The sequence below is a fragment of the Lepidochelys olivacea genome, assembly GCF_965140295.1.
Source record: "Lepidochelys olivacea isolate rLepOli2 genome assembly, chromosome: 1".
Lineage (NCBI taxonomy): Eukaryota > Metazoa > Chordata > Testudines > Cheloniidae > Lepidochelys > Lepidochelys olivacea.
The window spans coordinates 217,278,181-217,297,741 of NC_140411.1; the positions used below are offsets into that span (position 1 = coordinate 217,278,181).

General features: G+C 45.5%; 1 protein-coding gene across 1 annotated transcript in view; it reads right to left on the reverse strand.

The window, feature by feature from the left end:
- Nucleotides 1-1,776: 1,776 nt before the first annotated feature.
- Nucleotides 1,777-19,561, reverse strand: part of LOC311520737 (scavenger receptor cysteine-rich type 1 protein M130-like) — a gene marked incomplete at both ends in the record, with an annotated part of 61,801 nt that continues 44,016 nt past the window's right edge. The window contains 8 exons of the mRNA XM_084628454.1: nt 1,777-1,895; nt 3,226-3,378; nt 4,110-4,199; nt 6,191-6,274; nt 7,269-7,361; nt 14,336-14,473; nt 17,013-17,372; nt 17,837-18,151. Coding sequence (XP_084484580.1) covers nt 1,777-1,895; nt 3,226-3,378; nt 4,110-4,199; nt 6,191-6,274; nt 7,269-7,361; nt 14,336-14,473; nt 17,013-17,372; nt 17,837-18,151 — 1,352 coding nt within the window. The remainder of the gene's footprint in view (nt 1,896-3,225; nt 3,379-4,109; nt 4,200-6,190; nt 6,275-7,268; nt 7,362-14,335; nt 14,474-17,012; nt 17,373-17,836; nt 18,152-19,561) is intronic.

Genomic DNA, 19,561 nt, shown 5'->3' on the forward strand with positions numbered 1-19,561 from the left:
CTCCTGAATAGCACAGATTTCACCCAGTAATTCTGACATCAAGCCCATCATTTCTGGCCCAGCTAAAGCGTATCTTTTAGAAAGAGAACCAGGAAAGCTAGTTGCATTTTTTTCCAATGGAATGGTTTTTTTTCCCCATCAGAAAATTGAAACACTTTGAAGGAAGTATTGATTTTGTGAACATTTCTGAGAGGAAATTATTAAAATGTTTCATTTTACATTTTTTACTTTTAAATTGCACCACACAACATATCATATCCACAGTCACACATAGACACCCAACACAATCCTTTACCACACATCATCCACATCACACCAAACACATACACAACATACAAACACCTCACCATCAGACACATGCACCATCACATGCAACACCCCACCATCACAGATCCCATACAAAACACATAACACACCACCACCACGCAGATACCAACACACACCACCACGATGTGCCACACCCACAATGCACCATGCAACATAAGAGTGAAAATGGTACAAAGATGCCTTCTTTAAACAAAGGTGAGAAAATCTAACCTTATCTAAAACAAAGCATTTCAAACTTCTCTTAGAATATCACGTCTCAGTCCTTAACTTCAAGGCACTTAGGCCCAGGTCTGCAGAGGTATTTAAGTTCCATTGAAATCAATGGACGTTAGGGCGCCTAAATGCCTCTGAAGATCTGAGCCTTTAGGATTTGGGCCTGTGACAAAGGAAAGAAAGATTGTCCCTCAGGCATAGTGGAGCTGTCTCCTGCCAGAGGAAGCTCATTTGTTCAGGAGACAGTTTTCTCAGTGGTTGATCCGAGACTCTGGACCCAACTCCGACAGGATCACAAAATCACCTGAACCCTCTTTCTGTTCCACGTGAAAATGACCTTCTAAAACCTGCCTTCACTAATGTAAGCTCATAGCAGGTCATAAAATAAAACCACAAATAACCCTCCATAAAAATCCATATGCACATTTTTCCCAGGGGGAGGGATGGAGAACGAACCACATGTGATGGAAGAAAATTATGCCACTTAATGCATCTCTTTAAGACGCTCTGGTGCCACAGTGATGGGTATAGTATCAGAATTTGTAGGGCAGAGAAGAGGTTAGGAGCTCTTTTCACTAATCGTGCGTACTTGTGTGTGTGTGCGCGTGCACGTGCATTAAGGTACCTGTAAATAACCTCCCATTTATCCTCCTGGATTTCAGAGGAAAGTCTGGAGTCTGGATTGGGGGTTAGGGCCCTCTCTGGAGTTAGGAATATTTTGTTGCTGGGTTTCTCACTGTTACCGCACCCCTGACAGAACATTCACTCTCAGTGCAGTGCCCCATCCTAGAGCCCGCGATACCTGAGAAGTGACATTTTAACATTATTACGTTTTGGTGATTCAGTCTCCATCCTCTCTCCCTGCTGGTCCCCATGGAGCCACCCAACAGATCTCACGAGAGAAACATCAGCCCTGGAACAGATCTTCAAAAAGGGTTTAATAAGAAAAAGCAAAAATTCACAATGAAGAAATGTTAGGAACAAAAAAGCAGGGAAGTTCCAGACTGACTGATCAATGGGAAGTTACAGGGGAAATCACAGCCCCTGTCTCAGTCACACTTACATGTCTTGCATCTAAACCAAATGCAATAAAAAAAGCTGATTGAAGTAGTTCCCAGGCAGGGATTTTCTCTGATACCCCCCATGGGTGAATGAACATTTGGGACAGAAAGAGTCTAACCATACAGCATTTACATCCTCACAGGATATTTGATCTGAACTCAGCCATTCTTATATTCATGTCCCAGAGGTGCCAATATCAACGTCATCATAACCCAGGTCATGAGGAGGTGGGGACAGAGCGTCCCTCTCAGCCCCAGAGGCCCCTTCACTTCTTAGCGAGTGCAGACTCCAGCCTGAAAATAGCAAAGAGGTCACATTATAGTCAATGTATCCATTCTCCACCCATGTGCATTCACATAATGGGTGGGCAACGTACAGTATGGGCTGTGAATCAGCCCCTGCCCCCAGTTCCTCTGAGTGGGCCTCTGACAAGTTTAATCCATTATCTCTCTCTCTGTTCTTCAAAGAAAACACGTGGGAACAGATTCTCTCTGTGCTGAGACCTCCCCGGTGCAGGAGAAGTGTGGGGATGGCAGTGAGCTGGTGACAACTCCCTGATAGACCAGTAGGTGCTGCTGTAACTGCTGACAGCTGATATAGTCCCTAAGGGACCACACGCCAGCAGAGACCTCGTGGCTGGAGTAGGTTGGGGGCCCTATCCCAAAGGACATGCCTGGACCTCATAGATCTCATCTTCCCACACAATGCTTGTTTGCATGTTATTGCCATCAAGACCAAATAAATGCACATTTCATCCCTGGGCCCCAGGTCTGATCCTATCCTAAAAGGAATATTTACATATAGAAGAAAGTGATTTCAAACCTGAAGCTGGGCCAGTAACCAACCCCACAGCAGGGCCCTGCTCTTCCCATTTCTATCCAGGGCACTGGTACCTGGTTTGGGGAAAGGAACTTTGGTTGTGATCCTGCCAGTGGTCACATGTAACTCTGCTGATTTGGACAGTCCCACTAAAGTCAGTGAGACTATTCATATGAGTAGAGTAACAGATGGGATCTAGTATTTGTAGGATTAGGGACCTTATCTAGGAAATCTTCTCTCTTTCTTGGTTTAAGTCCATTTAACTCTGCTTAGTAAAGGTCAGGGTGGGGATACACCTGGGAGTTTACCAATAACTGTATTTCAGTGCAGTGACAGTGACCTCTAGTGGCCAGTAGAGGCTCTTCCAGGTGAGTAACCACAACAGAGATCCCAATACACAGGCCCAACAATCCCATCTGGAATTTCTATCTCAAACGTGTCTGCTTACAGAGACAGGGAGAAGAGACTCCTCACAACCATCGCTTTGGCCAGGGTCGCTTCCTTGCTGCATAACACACATTCCCACCTGGAGATTGTTCCTGTGGATCAATCACTGGGAAACATAGACCTTTCCAGCATTGCCAACCCCAAGTGTTCAGAAATGAGTGGTCAGGCCTCAAATATCTTGAGTTTGGCTTACAAATAATGAGATTTAAACAATTTTTTGGTTCGTTTCTCAGTTTTGTCTTGTGGTTTCTGAGTCTTTAAGTTAAACTCTAGAAACTGAAACTTTTAGAAAAACAAACATCATGGGGCTAATGAAAAAAATTGTGACAATTGGCAACATTGCATTTCCCCACTCACCAGTCTGATCATCTCTGTTCCTGTCACTGTCCTCATGGGCCCCAGTGACTTCCTGGGCACTCGGTCCAGAAGCAGGGTCATCTTCAGTGTTAGAAACTTCTCTGGCTTCATCATAACCGTCCCATGGGGCACCTCCAGGCAGGGCAGGGACCTCTAAAATAAAGATGGTAATTAATCATAATGAAAAGGGGCTTTCCACTGAATAGAGAAATAAACTAGATGCGAGGTGTGGAGAACAAGGGATTTATGTATATTATTTCTTATGAATGTAATATACACCTCAGTTTACCTGTTTGATATTATCCTGCCAGACTGCTTAGAGTTAAAAGAGTGCAAGGGACTATTTCATCAGGCCCTGGTGACTGGAAGACATCTAACTTGTCTAAGCAATTTTTTACTTGTACTTTCCCTATTTTAGCCTCTCATCCTACCTCATTTTCACTGGCATTTACTATGTTAGATGTCCATTTGGAACTAAACTTTTTGGTGAAAACTGAAACAAAAAAGTCATTTAGCACTTCAGCCATTTCCACATTTTCTATTATTGTCCCCCCCCCCGCCCCCATTGAGTAATGGGCCTACCCTGTCCTTGGTCTTCCTCTTGTTCCTAATATATTTGTATAACATTGTCTTGTTACCCTTTATGTCTCTAGTTAATTTAATCTCATTTTGTGCCTTGGGCTCTCTAATTTTGCCCCTACATACTTGTGTTATTTGAGGGGAGCTGTTAATTGTGGAATGCCCATCTCTGGCTCCAGCCAGGCTAGTCTGGTTAATTCTTCCCAGCCCTGAGCTCAGGATCAAAGAGCAGACTAGAAAATGAAGGGGGGTGGAGCAGCAGTAGCCATGGAGTAATGTTTTCAGGAGCTGGATTCACTGCTCACCTTGACCGTCTGGAGTCCGGGGAATGTCGCTTAATGCAGGTTCCTCCACATTATCGTAATCCAACTGAGAACCACCAGGGAAAGCTCCCTCTGGAACAGCAAACAGCACACTCAGCATCTCCTGAACACACCCATTTCCCCAGTAGGTTTTTAGTTCCCCATTAAAGACCTCTTGCCTTGGAGTTTGGGCTGTTTATCATGGAGTTTGTAGGAGAAGTCACAGGGTGAGCCAGGGTCAAAGTCATGGACAGTGTATGAAACAGGAATTTTGCCACCTTTAGTTCCTCATAAATAAGAAGGGCCCAGCCCTGTCCTACTGTATCCAATAGCAACTTTGTCATGCGCTTCAATGGGATCCAGATCTGTGCTGGTGAGGCACTAACCCTGGACATATTGGAAGACAGAAGCTGCCACACCAGACACAACAGTTGTGAATCAAACTGAACTCTATAAAGACATGCTTTAAAGTCTCTGCTCCTGGGGTAATTCTGTGCTCCTGCGAGCGTGCAGAAAAACACCCCCACAGATTCTCTTTACTTTCTGCAGAAAATGGTTTCTGTGGGGAAGCAATGAGAAACTGCACCAGTGTTCACTCACTTCTCCGCAGCAGAGCTCAGGCTTGTCTCTTCAGTCAGCTGTCAGAGAGGCAAATCACTTTGGGGGTGGGGGGTGTGTCTGGGGATTCCACGGCCGACCAGGGATGTTAGTCCCAGCTGGGTGGCGGGGAGAGGAGGAGGAGGACGAAGGAGATGGAGTTCTACCTCCCTTTCCCCTACATGGAGCAGCTGGAGCTGGGTCAGATCAACCCCCAGAAACTTCCCCTGGCTGCAGAAAACTCTGCACCGTGGTTGGAGGTGGGACTTGGAGGGGAGGGGTCTAGATGCAGGAGATGAAGCTGGGTGGGGTGGGGGGTCCAGGTGTGGGGGGGAATGAGGTTCAGTGTGTGTGTTGGGGTATTGGTTGCAGGGGGGATGGGCAGATGAGTGGGATGGGAGGACGGGGGAGCAACTCCCTGTATAGTGACCCCTCCCCCCTGCACCCAGAACCCCCCAACCAAGCCCCTGAAAGCAAATCCACACCCCCCAAGCCTCACCCCCTGCATCAAGAGCCCCCCCTCACACAGACCTCCCTTCACCCAGAATCCCCCATTGAGCCCCCTCTGCACCCAAATCCCCACCCCCTCTGAGCCTCATCCCCTGCACTGGGAGCCCATTGCTTCTTGTCCTATCCACACCCGGACCCTCATCCCACTGAGCCCCAACCAGTTGCACCTGGACCCCCCCACCCCACCAAGCCCCACTCCCCCATCACCCAGACCCCCGCTCCACTGAGCCCTAACCATCTTCATTGGGACTCCCCTGCAGAGTCCCATTACCCCTACACCCAGAACCCCACACCAAGCCTCTGTGCATCTAGATCGCACTCAGACCCCCCACCAAGCTGCTTGCATCCAGATTGCGCAACACAGAACCCTGATACTCTTGAGGGAACTATGCACCAAAAAAAAAATTAAAATTGTGTAAAGTTCATATTTTATTTGTCAAAATAACACAGTAACACAATAACAATATAATCACATGCTTTTCAATTACTTTGGTAATTTATTTCGAAATATTTGTCAGCATATAATTTAAATGGTGTGATTATATTGTGTTACTTTGACAAATAAAATATGCAGAATTTTGCAGAATTTTAAAATATTGTGTGCATAATTTTTAATCTTTTGGCGCAGAATTCCCTCAGGAGTAAGTCTCTTACCTTATAAGGGGCAGAATGTGACATGGGCTACATGCTCATGCTGGAGAGGCAGAGGGCTAAGATCATGGGGCACAGATCAGGAACTGTTTAGTGATAGGTGCCAGCTGTTAAATTCAGATTCTTACATGCCAAGTGAATATTTCTCTGTCCTATTCTCTTCAGTTTCTACCCTGGGGGAGGGCACCATGAGCTATGCAGAGAAAGGGTCAGGATTTGATCATACATTTCCATTAAGAGTTTGGACACAAATCTTTGATGTGGAATTTAAATTCCCCACCTAGATGTGGGTGTCTGTCTTTGTATTCACCCCCCTCCCTTGTTACCTTCTTCTGATGCAGAATCTTTTTCCCCCTCACTATCCCCGGTGTAATACTGCAGCTTCGCCACTGAATCATCTGAAAAGGAGACTGGAGAGATGGTAAATGGGATGTTATCACAGTGACAGCAGAGAAATTGGCTGATGGGCAATGCTTCCAGGTCCTGGAGCAGGATTTATGGTCTTGGTATTTTGCTCCTTCTAGAGAAGATGTTGAATTCACAGCAACTGGTGCTGACTTTCCAAGAGAAATATCCATTTTTTTTGTGGGAAATGTGGCTTTGGGGTGGATAAAATCAGACTGGGAAGATGCTGGGAACAGCCATATTGACCTCATGAGGCGAGGGAGGGACTGAGTGAGCGCTTTAACATGGGATCCTCAACTGCTGTGGGTTTCATTTGAATCACTCTCATTAACTGGGGAGCCTGTTTTCATTCACACTCAGGCTGTAAGAATCTGTTTAGAGAGGAATGTTTTTTTCCCTCCTCCTGAATGTTGCTACTTCATGGCCTGGTCCAGCAGAAAATCATGGCTGAGGCTGCTGGTCTTTGGAAGGTCCAGACCTCCACAGCCATGGACGTGACTCCCACTTTGTTAAGCAAGATATTTCCCCTCCCCTGCCTTGCTGCCAGAGTAGACCATGTCCCTCCAAGGGTCAAAGCCTGTGGTCTACTCCCGCTCTTAGTAAATAGAAGAATATGGATCTCAGAAGTAGCCTCAAGGAGACACACTGACCATGCTCAGAGAGCCTGACAATGTGCTAAACTAAGAGCAGAATCTTCCCAATTGATTGATATTGAGTCAAAATGGTGTAAACAGACAGGTTGCTGACCCATAACTAGTTACCCTTCAAGGCTATAGGATGTACAGATGGGACCGACTGTCCTCAGAATGGGGCTAGAAGAGTCTGCTTGGGAGGAAACTCATTCGAGTCCAGTAACTGGCAGATCTCTCCACAGACTCAGTGCCTGCAGCCATCCAGGACTCACAGGGTGGAAGGCTGCAGATATTTATCTCTGAGTCAAGAGTATTAGGATGGAAAGTGCATTGGAGATTTGCTCCCTGTTAGGAATGACACACAGACCTGAGCGACCGAATATCTGCTTCTTTCTCATCAGGTTATAATCAATTTCCTCATACACAGCCTCAGAGAAAGGGTCCAGGGATCTTCTGGAGTCTGAAAACAAAGGGCAGGGTCCACACAGAGTTAGAAACTAGGGATGGGAAACCCTATGAGATCATCCAGCCCCTCCTCCTGGGCCCAGCGCAGGACTGGTCCCTACAGCACATTCCCACTGCTCTGTCCAATCTAGATTTGAACTTCCCAGATGACAGGGACTATGCCCCTTTGATGTTTGTTCCATTGGGTATTTCACTGTCATTAATTTTATTTTGATATTCAGCCTTTATGGTCCCTTGATAAATTTGTCCTGCAACTCCTAGTACCACCCAAAATCATACCTCTTCCATCCTGGTGCTTACACCTATGGGCAAAACAGTACTTACATATTTATGTACTGCCTAGAGACTATCTGGGGAATAATTAGCTACTATTGTGCAGTGCTTTAACAATGCAAAGTGCTATCTACATAAGGGTTCATCCACACTGCAATCTGGAGGTGTGATTGCAGCACTGCATGAGTAAACACACCTGAGCAAGCAGCTTTCACTGCTAATTGTTATGCCACCTAGGTTTCAGGTACTAGCATGACTGGCTACAGAGCTTCCCTTCCAGAGAGATACTCGCTGCTTGTGTACATCATAAGATCTTTTAATACTCTGACAGATATAGCTGATGATAGCTGAAACAACTTATGTTACACACAGTGCCACCTAGTGTTTGAACAGTATAATACAGTTAAATATACCTTTAAGTATTCCACTTTAAGCCCTGGTCTACACTAGAGGGCAGGATCGATCTAAGTTACACAACTTCAGCTATGTGAATAAGGTAGCTGAAGACGACATACTTAGATTGACTTACCGTGGTGTCTTCACCGCGGTGAGTCGACTGCTGCTGCTCCCCCATCGACTCTGCCTGTGCCTCTCGCGGCAGTGGAGTACAGGAGTTAATGGGAGAGCGCTTGGGAGTTGATTTATCACGTCTAGTCTAGACCCGATAAATTGATCCCTACTGGATCAATCGCTGCCCGCCGATCCGGTGGGTAGTGTAGACATACCCTAAGTTCTACATTCCTACCATTTACAAAATTTAAACTGTCATGCTATCATTGTAGGTCAGTATGAATCAGTCTATTAAGTGTCTCTCAATCGTACTTGTTTTCTAATTACCCGACCCAAGCACATAACAGCATGGTCATCCGGCTGTACATTAGTTGCAATAACTGGCTACAGTTGGCTTGGAATCCTTGAATCTTCTTCTTGTTATGCATCCACCATCTGTAGAGTTTGGTTTGTTGATTGTTGTTTCTGAAGAATAAACTGTAGGTATTGATGGTTTCTGTTGAACTCTCCACTGTTGGTCACAATCACATGTGATTTGGGTACCAAATTATTTTTCTTTGAGACAGCTGGAGTTGTCCATTCTTTTCCTCCACCCAATTTGGCATGAACACAGTCACCAGATTCTAGACTCCACAATTCTCTAACATCTGTTTTAAGAGTGTTCCTAAGCTCTTTTTGTCTTTTTATCCAATTTGGCTACTCTCTTCATGGCTGAACACTTTGGAGATAGATTCTTTTCTAAAGTTGGAACTGTAGCTCTGAGTTTTCTTCCCATCATGAGTTGTACTGGACCACATCCAACAGCTGCTATCCCCATATTGACTGGGTAAATGCCACCATAGGCTGGGATGCAGAGACAAAGTTTCTTAACACTTTAAATGACTGCTTCTTGGAGCAGCTAGTCCTGGAACCCACAAGGGGAGGGGCACTTTTTTATTTAGCCCTAAGTGGAGCACTGGTCCAAGAGGTGAATATAGCTGGACTGCTTGGTCCATAGTGACCATAATATAATTAAATTAAATATCCCTATGGTGGAGAAAACATCACAGCAGCCCAGCATGGTAGCATTTATTTTCAGAAAGCGGGATTATACAAAAATGAGGAAGTTAGTTAAGCAGAAATTAAAAGGTACGGCACCAAAAGTGAAATCCCTGCAAGCTGCATGGCAACTTTTTAAAGACACCATAATAGAGGCTCAATTTAAATGCATACCCCAAATTAAGAAACAAAGTAAGAGAACCAAAAAAATGCCACCATGGCTAAACAAAGTAAAAGAAGCAGTGAGAGGCGAAAAGGCATCCTTGAGAAAGTAGAAGTTAAATTCTAGTGAGAAAAATAGAAAGGAGCATAAACTCTGCAAGTGAAATGTAAAAATACAAGTAGGCAGGCCAAAAAAGAATGTGAAGAACAGGTAGCCAAAGACTCAAAAAGTAACAGCAACATTTTTTTAAAGTACATCAGAAGCAGGAAGCCTGCTGAACAACCAGTGGGGGCCACTGAACAATTGAGATGCTAGAGGAACACTCAAGGATGATAAGTCCATTGTGGAGAAACTAAATAAAATCTTTGCGTCGGTCTTCATGGCTGAGGATGTGAGGGAGATTCCCAAACCTGAGCCATTCTTTTTAGGTGACAAATCTGAGGAACTGTCCCAGGTTGAGGTGTCATTAGAGGAGGTTTTGGAACAAATTGATAAACTAAACAGTAATAAATCACCAGGACCAGGTAGTATTCACCCAAGAGTTCTAAAGAAACTCAAATGTGAAATTGTGAACTGTTAACAGGGCTATGTAACCTATCATTTAAATCAGCTTCTGCACCAGATGACTGAAGGATAGCTAATGTGAGACCAATTTTTTTGAAAGGCTCCAGAGGTGATCCTGGCAATTACAGGCCTAACTTCAGTACTGGGCAAACTGGTTGAAATGTTAGTAAAGAACAGAATTATCAGACACAGATGATTTGTTGGGGAAGAGTCAAAATGTTTTTTCTAAAGGGCAATCATGCCTCACGAATCTACTAGAATTCTTTGAGAGCGTCAACAAGCATGTGGACAAGGTGGATTCAGTGGTTATAGTGTACTTAGATTTTCAGAAAGCCTTTGACAAGGTCCCTCACCAAAGGCTCATAAGCAAAGTAAGCTGTCATGACATAAGAGGGAAGGTCCTCTCGTGGATCGGTAACTGGTTAAAAGAAACGAAACAAAAAGGTAGGAATAAATGGTCAGTTTTCAGAATGGAGAGAGGTAAATAGTGCTGTCCCCAGGGGTCTGTACTGGGACTAGTACTATTCAACATATTCATAAATGATTTGGAAAAAGGGGTAAATGGTGAGGTGGCAAAATTTGAGGAGGATACAAAACTATTCAAGATAGTTAAGTCCAAAGAGGACTGCGAAGAGCTCACAAAACTGGGTGACTGGGCAACAAAATGGCAGATGAAATTCAATGTTGATAAATGCAAAGTAAGGCACATTGGAAAACATACTCCCCACTATACGTATACAATGATGGGGTCTAAATTAGCTGATAGCACACAAGAAAGATCTTGGATTCATTGTGGATAGTTCTCTGAAAACATCCACCCAATGTGCAGTGGCAGTCAAAAAAGCAAACAGAATTTTAGGAATTATTAAGAAAGGGGTAGATAATAAGACAGAAAATATCATATTGCCTCTATATAAATCCATGGTATCCCCACATCTTGACTACGGTGTGCAGATGCGGTCACCCCATCTCAAAAAGGATATATTGGAATTGGAAAAGGTACAGAAAAGGGTAACAAAAATTATTATGGCTACGGAACAGCTCCCATATGAAGAGAGATTAATAAGACTGGGACTTTTCAGCTTGGAAAAGAGATAACTAAGTGGGAGATATGATTGAGGTCTATAAAATCATGACTGGTGTGGAGAAAGTAAATAAGGAAGTGTTACTTAGTTCTTCTCATAACTCAAGAACTTGGGGTCATCAAATGAAGTTTATAGGCAGCAGGTTTAAAACAAACAAAGGGAATATTTCTTCACACAACTCACAGTCAACCTGTGGAACTCTTTGCCAGAGGATGTTGTGAAGGCCAAGTCTATAACAGGGTTCCAAAAAGAACTAGATAAATTCCATGGGCAAGGATGGTGTCCCTAGCCTCTGTTTGCCAGAGGCTGGGAGTGCGCATCAGGGGATTGATCACTTGGTTGCCTGTTCCGTTCATTCCCTCTGGGGCACCTAGCATTGGACACTGTTGGAAGACAGGATACTGGACTAGATGGACCTTTGGTTGATCCATTATAGCCATTCTTATGTTCTTATGGCACAAAATTGTCACCAGTTTCTAGACACAGTAGTTCTCTTACTGAGTGACAACTGTTGTAAAAGTGTTGTTAAGCTCTTTTTTTACTTTTTTAATCCAATTGGCTATGCTGTTCACGTCTGGCCACTTTGGAGATAGATTCCTTTCTAAACTTGAAACAGTAGTTCTGAGTTGTCTTCCAATCAGGAGTTGTTCTGGACCAGATCCAGTAGCTGCTATTTATGCTGATCTGTAACTCAGAAGAGCAAGGAATGGCTCTTCCTATTGCAGGATTTTTTGGCTGTCTGTACAGCTCTTTCAGCCTCTGTATTTGCTTGTGGGTAATGTGGACTGCTAGTAATATGATCATACTCATATTTTGTTTAGAATGAATTTTCCTGAAGTGAATTGTGGTCCATTGTTTATCACTAGTTGTTCTGGAATACCGAAATAAACAAAAGTGAATTGTAGTTTTTCGATAACACTGTGAAATGTTTTGTCTTTCAAGTACATTATTTCTATATACTGGGAAAAATAGTCCACTACAATCAAGGAATGATGTCCTTTGAATTTGCATAAACCTGCAGCTAGCTTCTTCCAAGTTCTGTCTGATATTTGTACACTGTATAGTTCAGCATTGTCTCCTGAGTTTATTTCTACTGGATCGCCTTTCAAAAATCCAGTATCAACAAATCCTTTGTGAAGCTCTTCCACCTTTCTCACTAGGCCCATCATGGCTGCCACACTGAGGCGGAGATGGTTGTTGACCTTTGATACTTTGATCACATGCACTCTGAATGCAAAGCTTTTGTATTGGTAAGTTGTTTCTGTGGTAAACTGTCCCATGCAATCAGAATGCCTCCAAGGCTAGTCAGAGCTGTGTCAGGTTACTTCAGCTCTGGGATGGGCTGAAGGTTATTTTAAGTTCCTTCTGAGATGACTGTGGCATTTGCTCTTGAGTCAATTTTAAAGTCAACAGCCTTTCTCTGAATATTCAGTTTCACTCTCCAGACAGGCTCCATATCTTCACACATGATTAGGGCCCTACCAAATTCAAGGTCTATTTTGATAAATTTCATGGCCACAGGGTTTTCAAATTGGTCAATTTCTCATTTTCAGCTGTTTACATCTGAAATTTTATGGTGTTGTAATCATGGGGGACCGAACCCAAAAGATACCTTGAAGTGGGTCTGATCTCCCTTGCTCCCCCCAGCCCCAGAGCTGCCATGCAAGGGAAGGACAAGTCCTGTCCCTCCCCAGCCTAGCATGGACTTGCAGCTAGGAGTCCCCCGATTGGGGCACTCTCAGGAGCAGGGGGATATTGGACCCACCTCTACAAGTCTCCTCCAGCTGCAGGAACCTCCAGAACTGGAGCTTCCTGCAGTAGGAGGAAACACTCCGAGGTGGGTCTGATCTGCCTCTGAGAGAGAGAGAGCGGATGTGCAGGGGAAGGACAAGTCGTCTCCCTCCCAGCCCAGCGAGGGTGCTGGGGTGCTCTCAGCTGCAAGGGGGAGATCAGATTTCATGGGGAAGGGTTTATTTCACGGTCTGTGACACATTTTTCACAGCCGTGAAATTGGTAGGGCCCTACACATTATAGATCTCAGAAACAATGGCTCTTGATTGTAATACGAATCAACTCCCTGACTACTTTGATGCAGCAAACAACAGCAAAATGTGCATGTTTTGTGCATTTATTATACCCTGAGCCTTTGGGTGGACATTCCTCATCTCTTGGGATATGAATTTGTCCTTATCTCATGCATTTGGGCTATAAGGCTTTTGTAATTGCTTAGATTTCAACCTTCTTAGCCTGGGGGTTCTGTCTCCTTACCTAAGCAGTCTTATGGTAATTACTTGCATTTATTAACAGCTTCTAAGCTAGTTTCTTGTTTTTCAAGTTTGGCAAGTTGCTCTGGGTTTTGCTGTCTAATCAGCTCAGACTGCTTTTCTTTTTGAATAGCGGTGTGTAGGGTGAAGTCTGTTTTTAACTGTAGCTGCTGTGAAAGATTTTTATCTGTTAACCCAATAACCACTACTAGCCTGTCTCTGATATTTTCATATTTTGCTGTTCCAAAATCACAGTTTTCAGCCAATGCATGCAGAGCTCTAATAAACCATTCAACATTTTCCCCTAGTCCTTGAATTCTCTGGTGAAAACATGCACTTTCATAAACCACATTTCTCTGAGGTATAAAGTATGCATTAAACTTATCCAAAACCCTTTCATGGTTGTCTTCATGGCTGTCTTGATTAAAATCATAGGATTTAAAGTTATGCTCTGCCTGCTTCCTCATAGCATAAATTAAAGAGTATACTTGTATACCTTCAGTTTCCTTACAGAATTTTGTAGCAATTTGAAATCTTGCAAAATGCTGCTTCTCATCTGTCCACTGTGAAGGTTTATCTAAGCTGAAGTTGTCTGGGGCAATGAAGAGAGGGATATTGATGAGATCCTGCAACCTCTGTTCTTTTTTTTTTTTTCTGTCTGCAACTTTTGTTGCTGTTCCTTCTGCATGTAACTTCTGTTGCTGTTTTCCATCTGTTCTTGTTCTACTCTGGAACTGCTGAACTTTGGACACCATGTCATGTACACCCTTTACAAGTAGGTGGCAGGGCTGCTATTAGCTGGTCAGGCTTCTGTACCACTGATGGACCGGCTATAGAGCTTCCTTCCTAGATAGATTCACGCCAGATGTGTTCTCTATAAGATCCCTTTAATTCTCTTCATGGCATGGCTGAGGTTAGTTTAAATAAATTGCGACACACAGCGCCACCTTGTAGCCGAACAGTATAATACAGTTTAGCCTTCCATTACACTGCCAACGCCCCACCCCCCATAGGCACAGCTCCGCCTGCTATTTCAGAGGCATTTCACACAGTGACACCAAGCAGGACCCACCTCTGCGCTCTGCCCTGGCACTTCGCACCTGCGCCCCCAGGATGATTAAGACCAGGCAGAGCAGGGCCCCCAGGATAATGCAGATGACCACGGGCACCGTGACTCTCCCACTGTTGGTTGGAGGGCGGCGCGGGGGAGCTGGATGGAAATGAACATGCAACAGAGAGAGATTATCATGAGAGTCAGGGGAGGCCCCAGGGAGCTCCCCAGTCACTCATTGCATGGCTCATGAGACCAGGGTAACAGGCTGGGATACAGTCTGTGTGCCATGGGGGCAGCTCACAGACTGCTGTTTAAATCATGGGCTCTGCCCTGTCAGCTAGAGTCCTGCCCAGCACCCGGGTATCATTCACCCATAGATTTCACAGGCCGTGGAAAGGAACTCCTTTCCTCAGGCTGCAGCTTGCAGTTCCTCCTCTGTGACCCAGCACCAGGTAAATTTAACCCTTGATAAGGAAGGGGATAGATGTTTTACCTGTTCTAGTCAGTGAATCTGTCGTCTCTGTCACACCTGTAAAGGAAAAGGGAGGAGAGTTAGAGTCTGGAGTAAGGGGGAGGTGACGTGTTTGTTACCAGGAGAATGGGCCCTCTGAGAGTCCCTGGGGGGTCTCCAGCTGTGACCTGTTCTGATTCCCAGAAACTCCTGCACAGGAGCATAGGGCCTGTATGACAGAGATTTTGGGCCCAACTTAAGTCCCCTGTGCTGAGAACACTAGTAACAAACCAGCACATTGGGACCTATGATGGATACAAGGGCTATGTGGGCTGATGCCTTAGCCAATCTTACCCAACAAAGATTCCACCTCACAGAATCCATGATGCTCCTGCACACAGGAGATGGGAGGGCCTGCCCTGTGACCAAGGCGGGGAGGCAGTTGTATCCATCCCTTCTGCGAAAATTACAGCATGAAGCAGAACCATCTCCTGTCACTCACCTGAACAATTAACAGCAGCATCTTCCTTATGATCACAGTTACTCTCACCCCAGGGCTTGGCAGGACAGTCCCAGAGAGATGACTCTGTCCCTCTGCAATTCAACTTCTCCACCCAGATGGGACCAGTCCCCTCACCGAATGCAGCCTCGCCCAGGGCAGATACAGCAGATCCACAGCCCAGTTGTTCACACACAACTTTAGCATCTGCCATGTCCCAGGAGTCATCACAAACTGTTCCCCAGGAGCCATGGTACCAAACCTCCACTCTCCCTGAGCATCTGTCCTCTCCTCCCACGACGTGTAACTTCTCCTGGTCTGGAAATGCAGAAACCTCACATGTTACTGGGACAGCTGGGAAAGTCCTTCGGGACCAAGAGTGAGACAGTGAGAAGCAGAGATACCTGTGCAGCTTGTAGAGTTCGGGCATTCGCTAAACAGGGTCTGAGGTGATTTTTCTTTTATTCCTATGGATAGAAAATTATGACATGAACAGACTGAGAAGTGTGTGGGATGTAGGAGAGAGTAGGGTTATCGGTATATTAAACCTCTAAATTACAGCAATTTCATAAGCTTAAATCTAAATCCCCAGGAGGAGGTAGTGGGAAAGCTGGTCGACACAGAGAACAAAGAGATAGCAAGAATATTAGGCAAGTGCTTAGGGAAATGCAGCAAAGTACGGAATGACTGCTGACTAGAGGGTCCCTCAGCCAGAGCCCAGAGTAGAGCCGGGGCCCAGATTCCCCAACCAGCCACTGGGGAAGTGGCACCATAGGAAGACTGGCTAAGCCTGTTTGGGAGAAGAGACTCCCCTCGCCCAGAAGTGCAAACCACAATAGTGACCCAGCTGGAGGGCTGAGTCACAAAGAGACCACAGCGGCTCCTGGATCAAGAGAGCAGCTGCAGACAGAGAGACAAGATGGAGGGATGGTTTGCAAGCATGGGGAGAGGCGCTGACCTGGCAAGCAGGACAACCAGGAGGAGGCACCATATTGTGGTGAATAGAGCACCCCCATCATACCTACACACAGACACACTTTTGGGGAATTCTGATCCTGACCCAGATGTCACAGGCAGAGTTTCAGGAATCAGCACCTGAAGCAGAGCAGTCTCCAGGCAGCCTAACAAGTGCAGCTGGCCTGTAGTGGGTTGCCTGATTGGTGGGAAGGGTCTGCAGCGCAGCTCTTGAATCCAGCAGCCACAGTAGCCATTCAGTGACTGCTCAAAGCATTTCCCACAGCTGCAATACCTTGTGCTCCTGCCTTGTTCCCAGCCTTGCTCTTGCTCTCACTGCAGACTTATCCCGGCCTTGCCTTGCTCCAGGTAACCCAGTCCTGACTCTCACCTCTGATTCCTGACTTCTGACTTTGGCTCTGACCCTTGGCTCCGAGTTCCGACTACCAGCTCCTGCTCTACCCATTGTACCTGACTCCTGCTCCAACCACTCACAACAACCGCCTATGTCCTGGTCACTGACACTGGGCCCATCTCTGATTCTTTAGCCCCAAAGGATAACCACAGAGATTACCAAATGATGCTAGCTAATAGGAGGCATTTGTGAGCTCTCACTAGGTGATTACACTGTGTACCACACAGCTTGTATAAATAACTAATTCCTCAGTTTGTTTTCCATGGGCCTCATTCTCATTCCTAGAATGGACAATGAAAATATGTCTGTGTCACTGCTGAGAATGTAAAACTGTCTATTCTGAAAAGTAATCACACACTTTCAATGAATTAAACACGTAGAGGGTGCATGTGTGCGTGCGTGCAGACAGTTTCAAAATTACCACTGCAAGAAATATGGGTCTCTTCTGCTCGGTTATCACAGGAGTGCTGTTTCCACAGGCCTGACGGGCACTGCCAAAGGGACCTGTGCTGCTCACTGCATGAAACATGGTCCAGCCATGTGGGACCAGAACCTGCTCCATATGCCAAGTCTCTTGCAAGCTGCCCTTCATCCCCACAGTTCAGCTGTTTGCAGACAATTGCTGGGGTGACTCTAGACATTTGATTGGAGCAAACACTGCCCCACGTCCCATTGTAGAAAACCTCCAGTCGCCCAGCACAGTCACTGTCGCTCACCAGCCTCAAATCCGTGAATTCTAGAAGGAAATGCACAAAAAGGGAATTTAAATAATCTGTTTCTGAAAAGAACTGGGGTGTAAAGAGTGAAATCCCAGAGATTCCTAACAATCCTGTGCATTATTTTGCAGATTCAAGTGCCAGAAACAATCACTCCAAGAATCAGAAACTCTTCTGGACACCACAAGCCCATTAGAAATAGAAGATCCCCTCTTGAAAGTCACCATTTCCCAGCAGTTACACACACAGATGCCTGCAATACAGCAGTGACTGCCCTCCCACCACTAGAGAAATGTTTTGATATTTCCAATACCCCTGGGTGGGAACCGATGGGAAATGGTGACTTTTTAATCATGATCCCTGTAGGTTGGGAGGAGAGACAGCAAGGGAGAGTCTCAATCATTCTCAGCTCTCTCCTCAAATATCTTCCCCCTCCATTAAATAGCCTGGTAACCAGGTTCACAAGAGCATTCCCAGACCAGACCTGAACAGAGAATTCCCGCATCCTCTTTGTGTCTGCAGTTGTGCTGGCCCCAGCCTCTGGAAGGACATGCCCAGAGATCGGATTCATTCCCAGAGCAGTTCACATCATCCAGCCAGATCTGCCCGGATCCTTCCCCATAATGAGCAGAGACAGTTGCATTGATGGCATGTCCACATCCCAGTTGTTTGCAAATGACATTGGAGTCTGACAGATCCCAGGCATCATCACAGACCGTCCCCCAGCTGCCACTGTAATAAATCTCCACTCTCCCAGCACAGCGACCTGCCCCATTCACCAGTCTGATCCGCCTGCTTCCTGCAAGGATGAATCCCAGTTGTTAACATGCAATATAATAATAGCTGAACAGCTTCCAGTCAAATTAATGATGATAGTGTAATGGCTGAGATACTGAAATACATTTAAAAATCTGTCTTTGCAAGAAACACAGAAAAGAAAAGAAGCCTGTAATGTAAGGAAATGAGGAAGATTTTTACAGAGCAGTTTTGATAAACACCAAGTGAGTGTAAGGGCCTAATTCTGAACTCTTTACTCATCTGAGTAACCCTTATAGGTATTGACTTACCAAATTCAGGGTCTATTTTGGTCAATTACATGGTCATAGGATTTTAAAAATAATAAATTTCATTATTTCAGCTATTTAAATCTGAAATTTCACAGTGCTGTAACTACAGGGGTCCTGACCCAAAAAGGAGTTGGGGCGGAGGGGGGGGTGGTGGTGGTGGTTTGCAAGTACTGCTACCCTTACTTTTGCACTGCTGCTGGCGGCGGCGCTGCCTTCAGAGCTGGGTGGCTGGAGAGCGGCGGCTGCTGGCCGGGAGCCCAGCTCTGAAGGCAGAGCCGCCGCCAGCAGCAGCGCAGAAGTAAGGATGTCATGGTGTGGTTTTGCCACCCTTATTTCTGCGCTGCTGCCTGCAGAGCTGAGCCCTCAGTCAGCAGCCACTCTCCAGCCACCCAGCTTTGAAGGCAGCAGCACAGAAGTAATGGTGGCCTGGTCTGGTATTGCCAGTCTTACTTCTGCACTGCTGCTGGTGGGGTGCTGCCTTCAGAGCTGGGCACACGGCCAACAGCTGCTGCTCTGGGGCTGCCCAGCTCTGACGGCAGCACAGAAATAAGGGGAGCGATACCACCCTCCCCCCCAAAATAACCTTGAGCCCCCCCTGCAACTCCCTTTTGGTTCAGGACCCCCAATTTGAAAAACGCTGGTCTCCCCCATGAAAGCTGTATAGTATTGGGTAAACACACACAAAAAGACCAGATTTTACAGGGGGAGACCAGATTTCACAATCCGTGACACGTTTTTCATAGCTGTGAATTTGGTAGGGCCTATCTTATGGGACTCATCACATGGGTAAGAGGTACTAGTGAAACTAAGGGTATGCAGAATCACCCCTTACTGGAAAGTTTGAATATTTTCAAACTGCTCTTAAAGGATAAGCATCAAGTTGTTCAAGGAATTATTAGGCAATAAATTTAACAAAAAACAAATAGTCTTTTAAATTGTTATAGAATTGGGGAGACACCAGAGGATTAAAAAAAGCAGACATCGTAACAATTTATTTCAGAAATACAGGGAAAGAAAGGCAATTGGATGCATGAGTCTACAATAAAGTCCCCGACACTTAGGGCCCAAATCTACCCTGCTGAAATTAACTGTGAAGTCCCCACTGACACAATTGGAGCAGGAATGGACCCTTAATGTGCCAT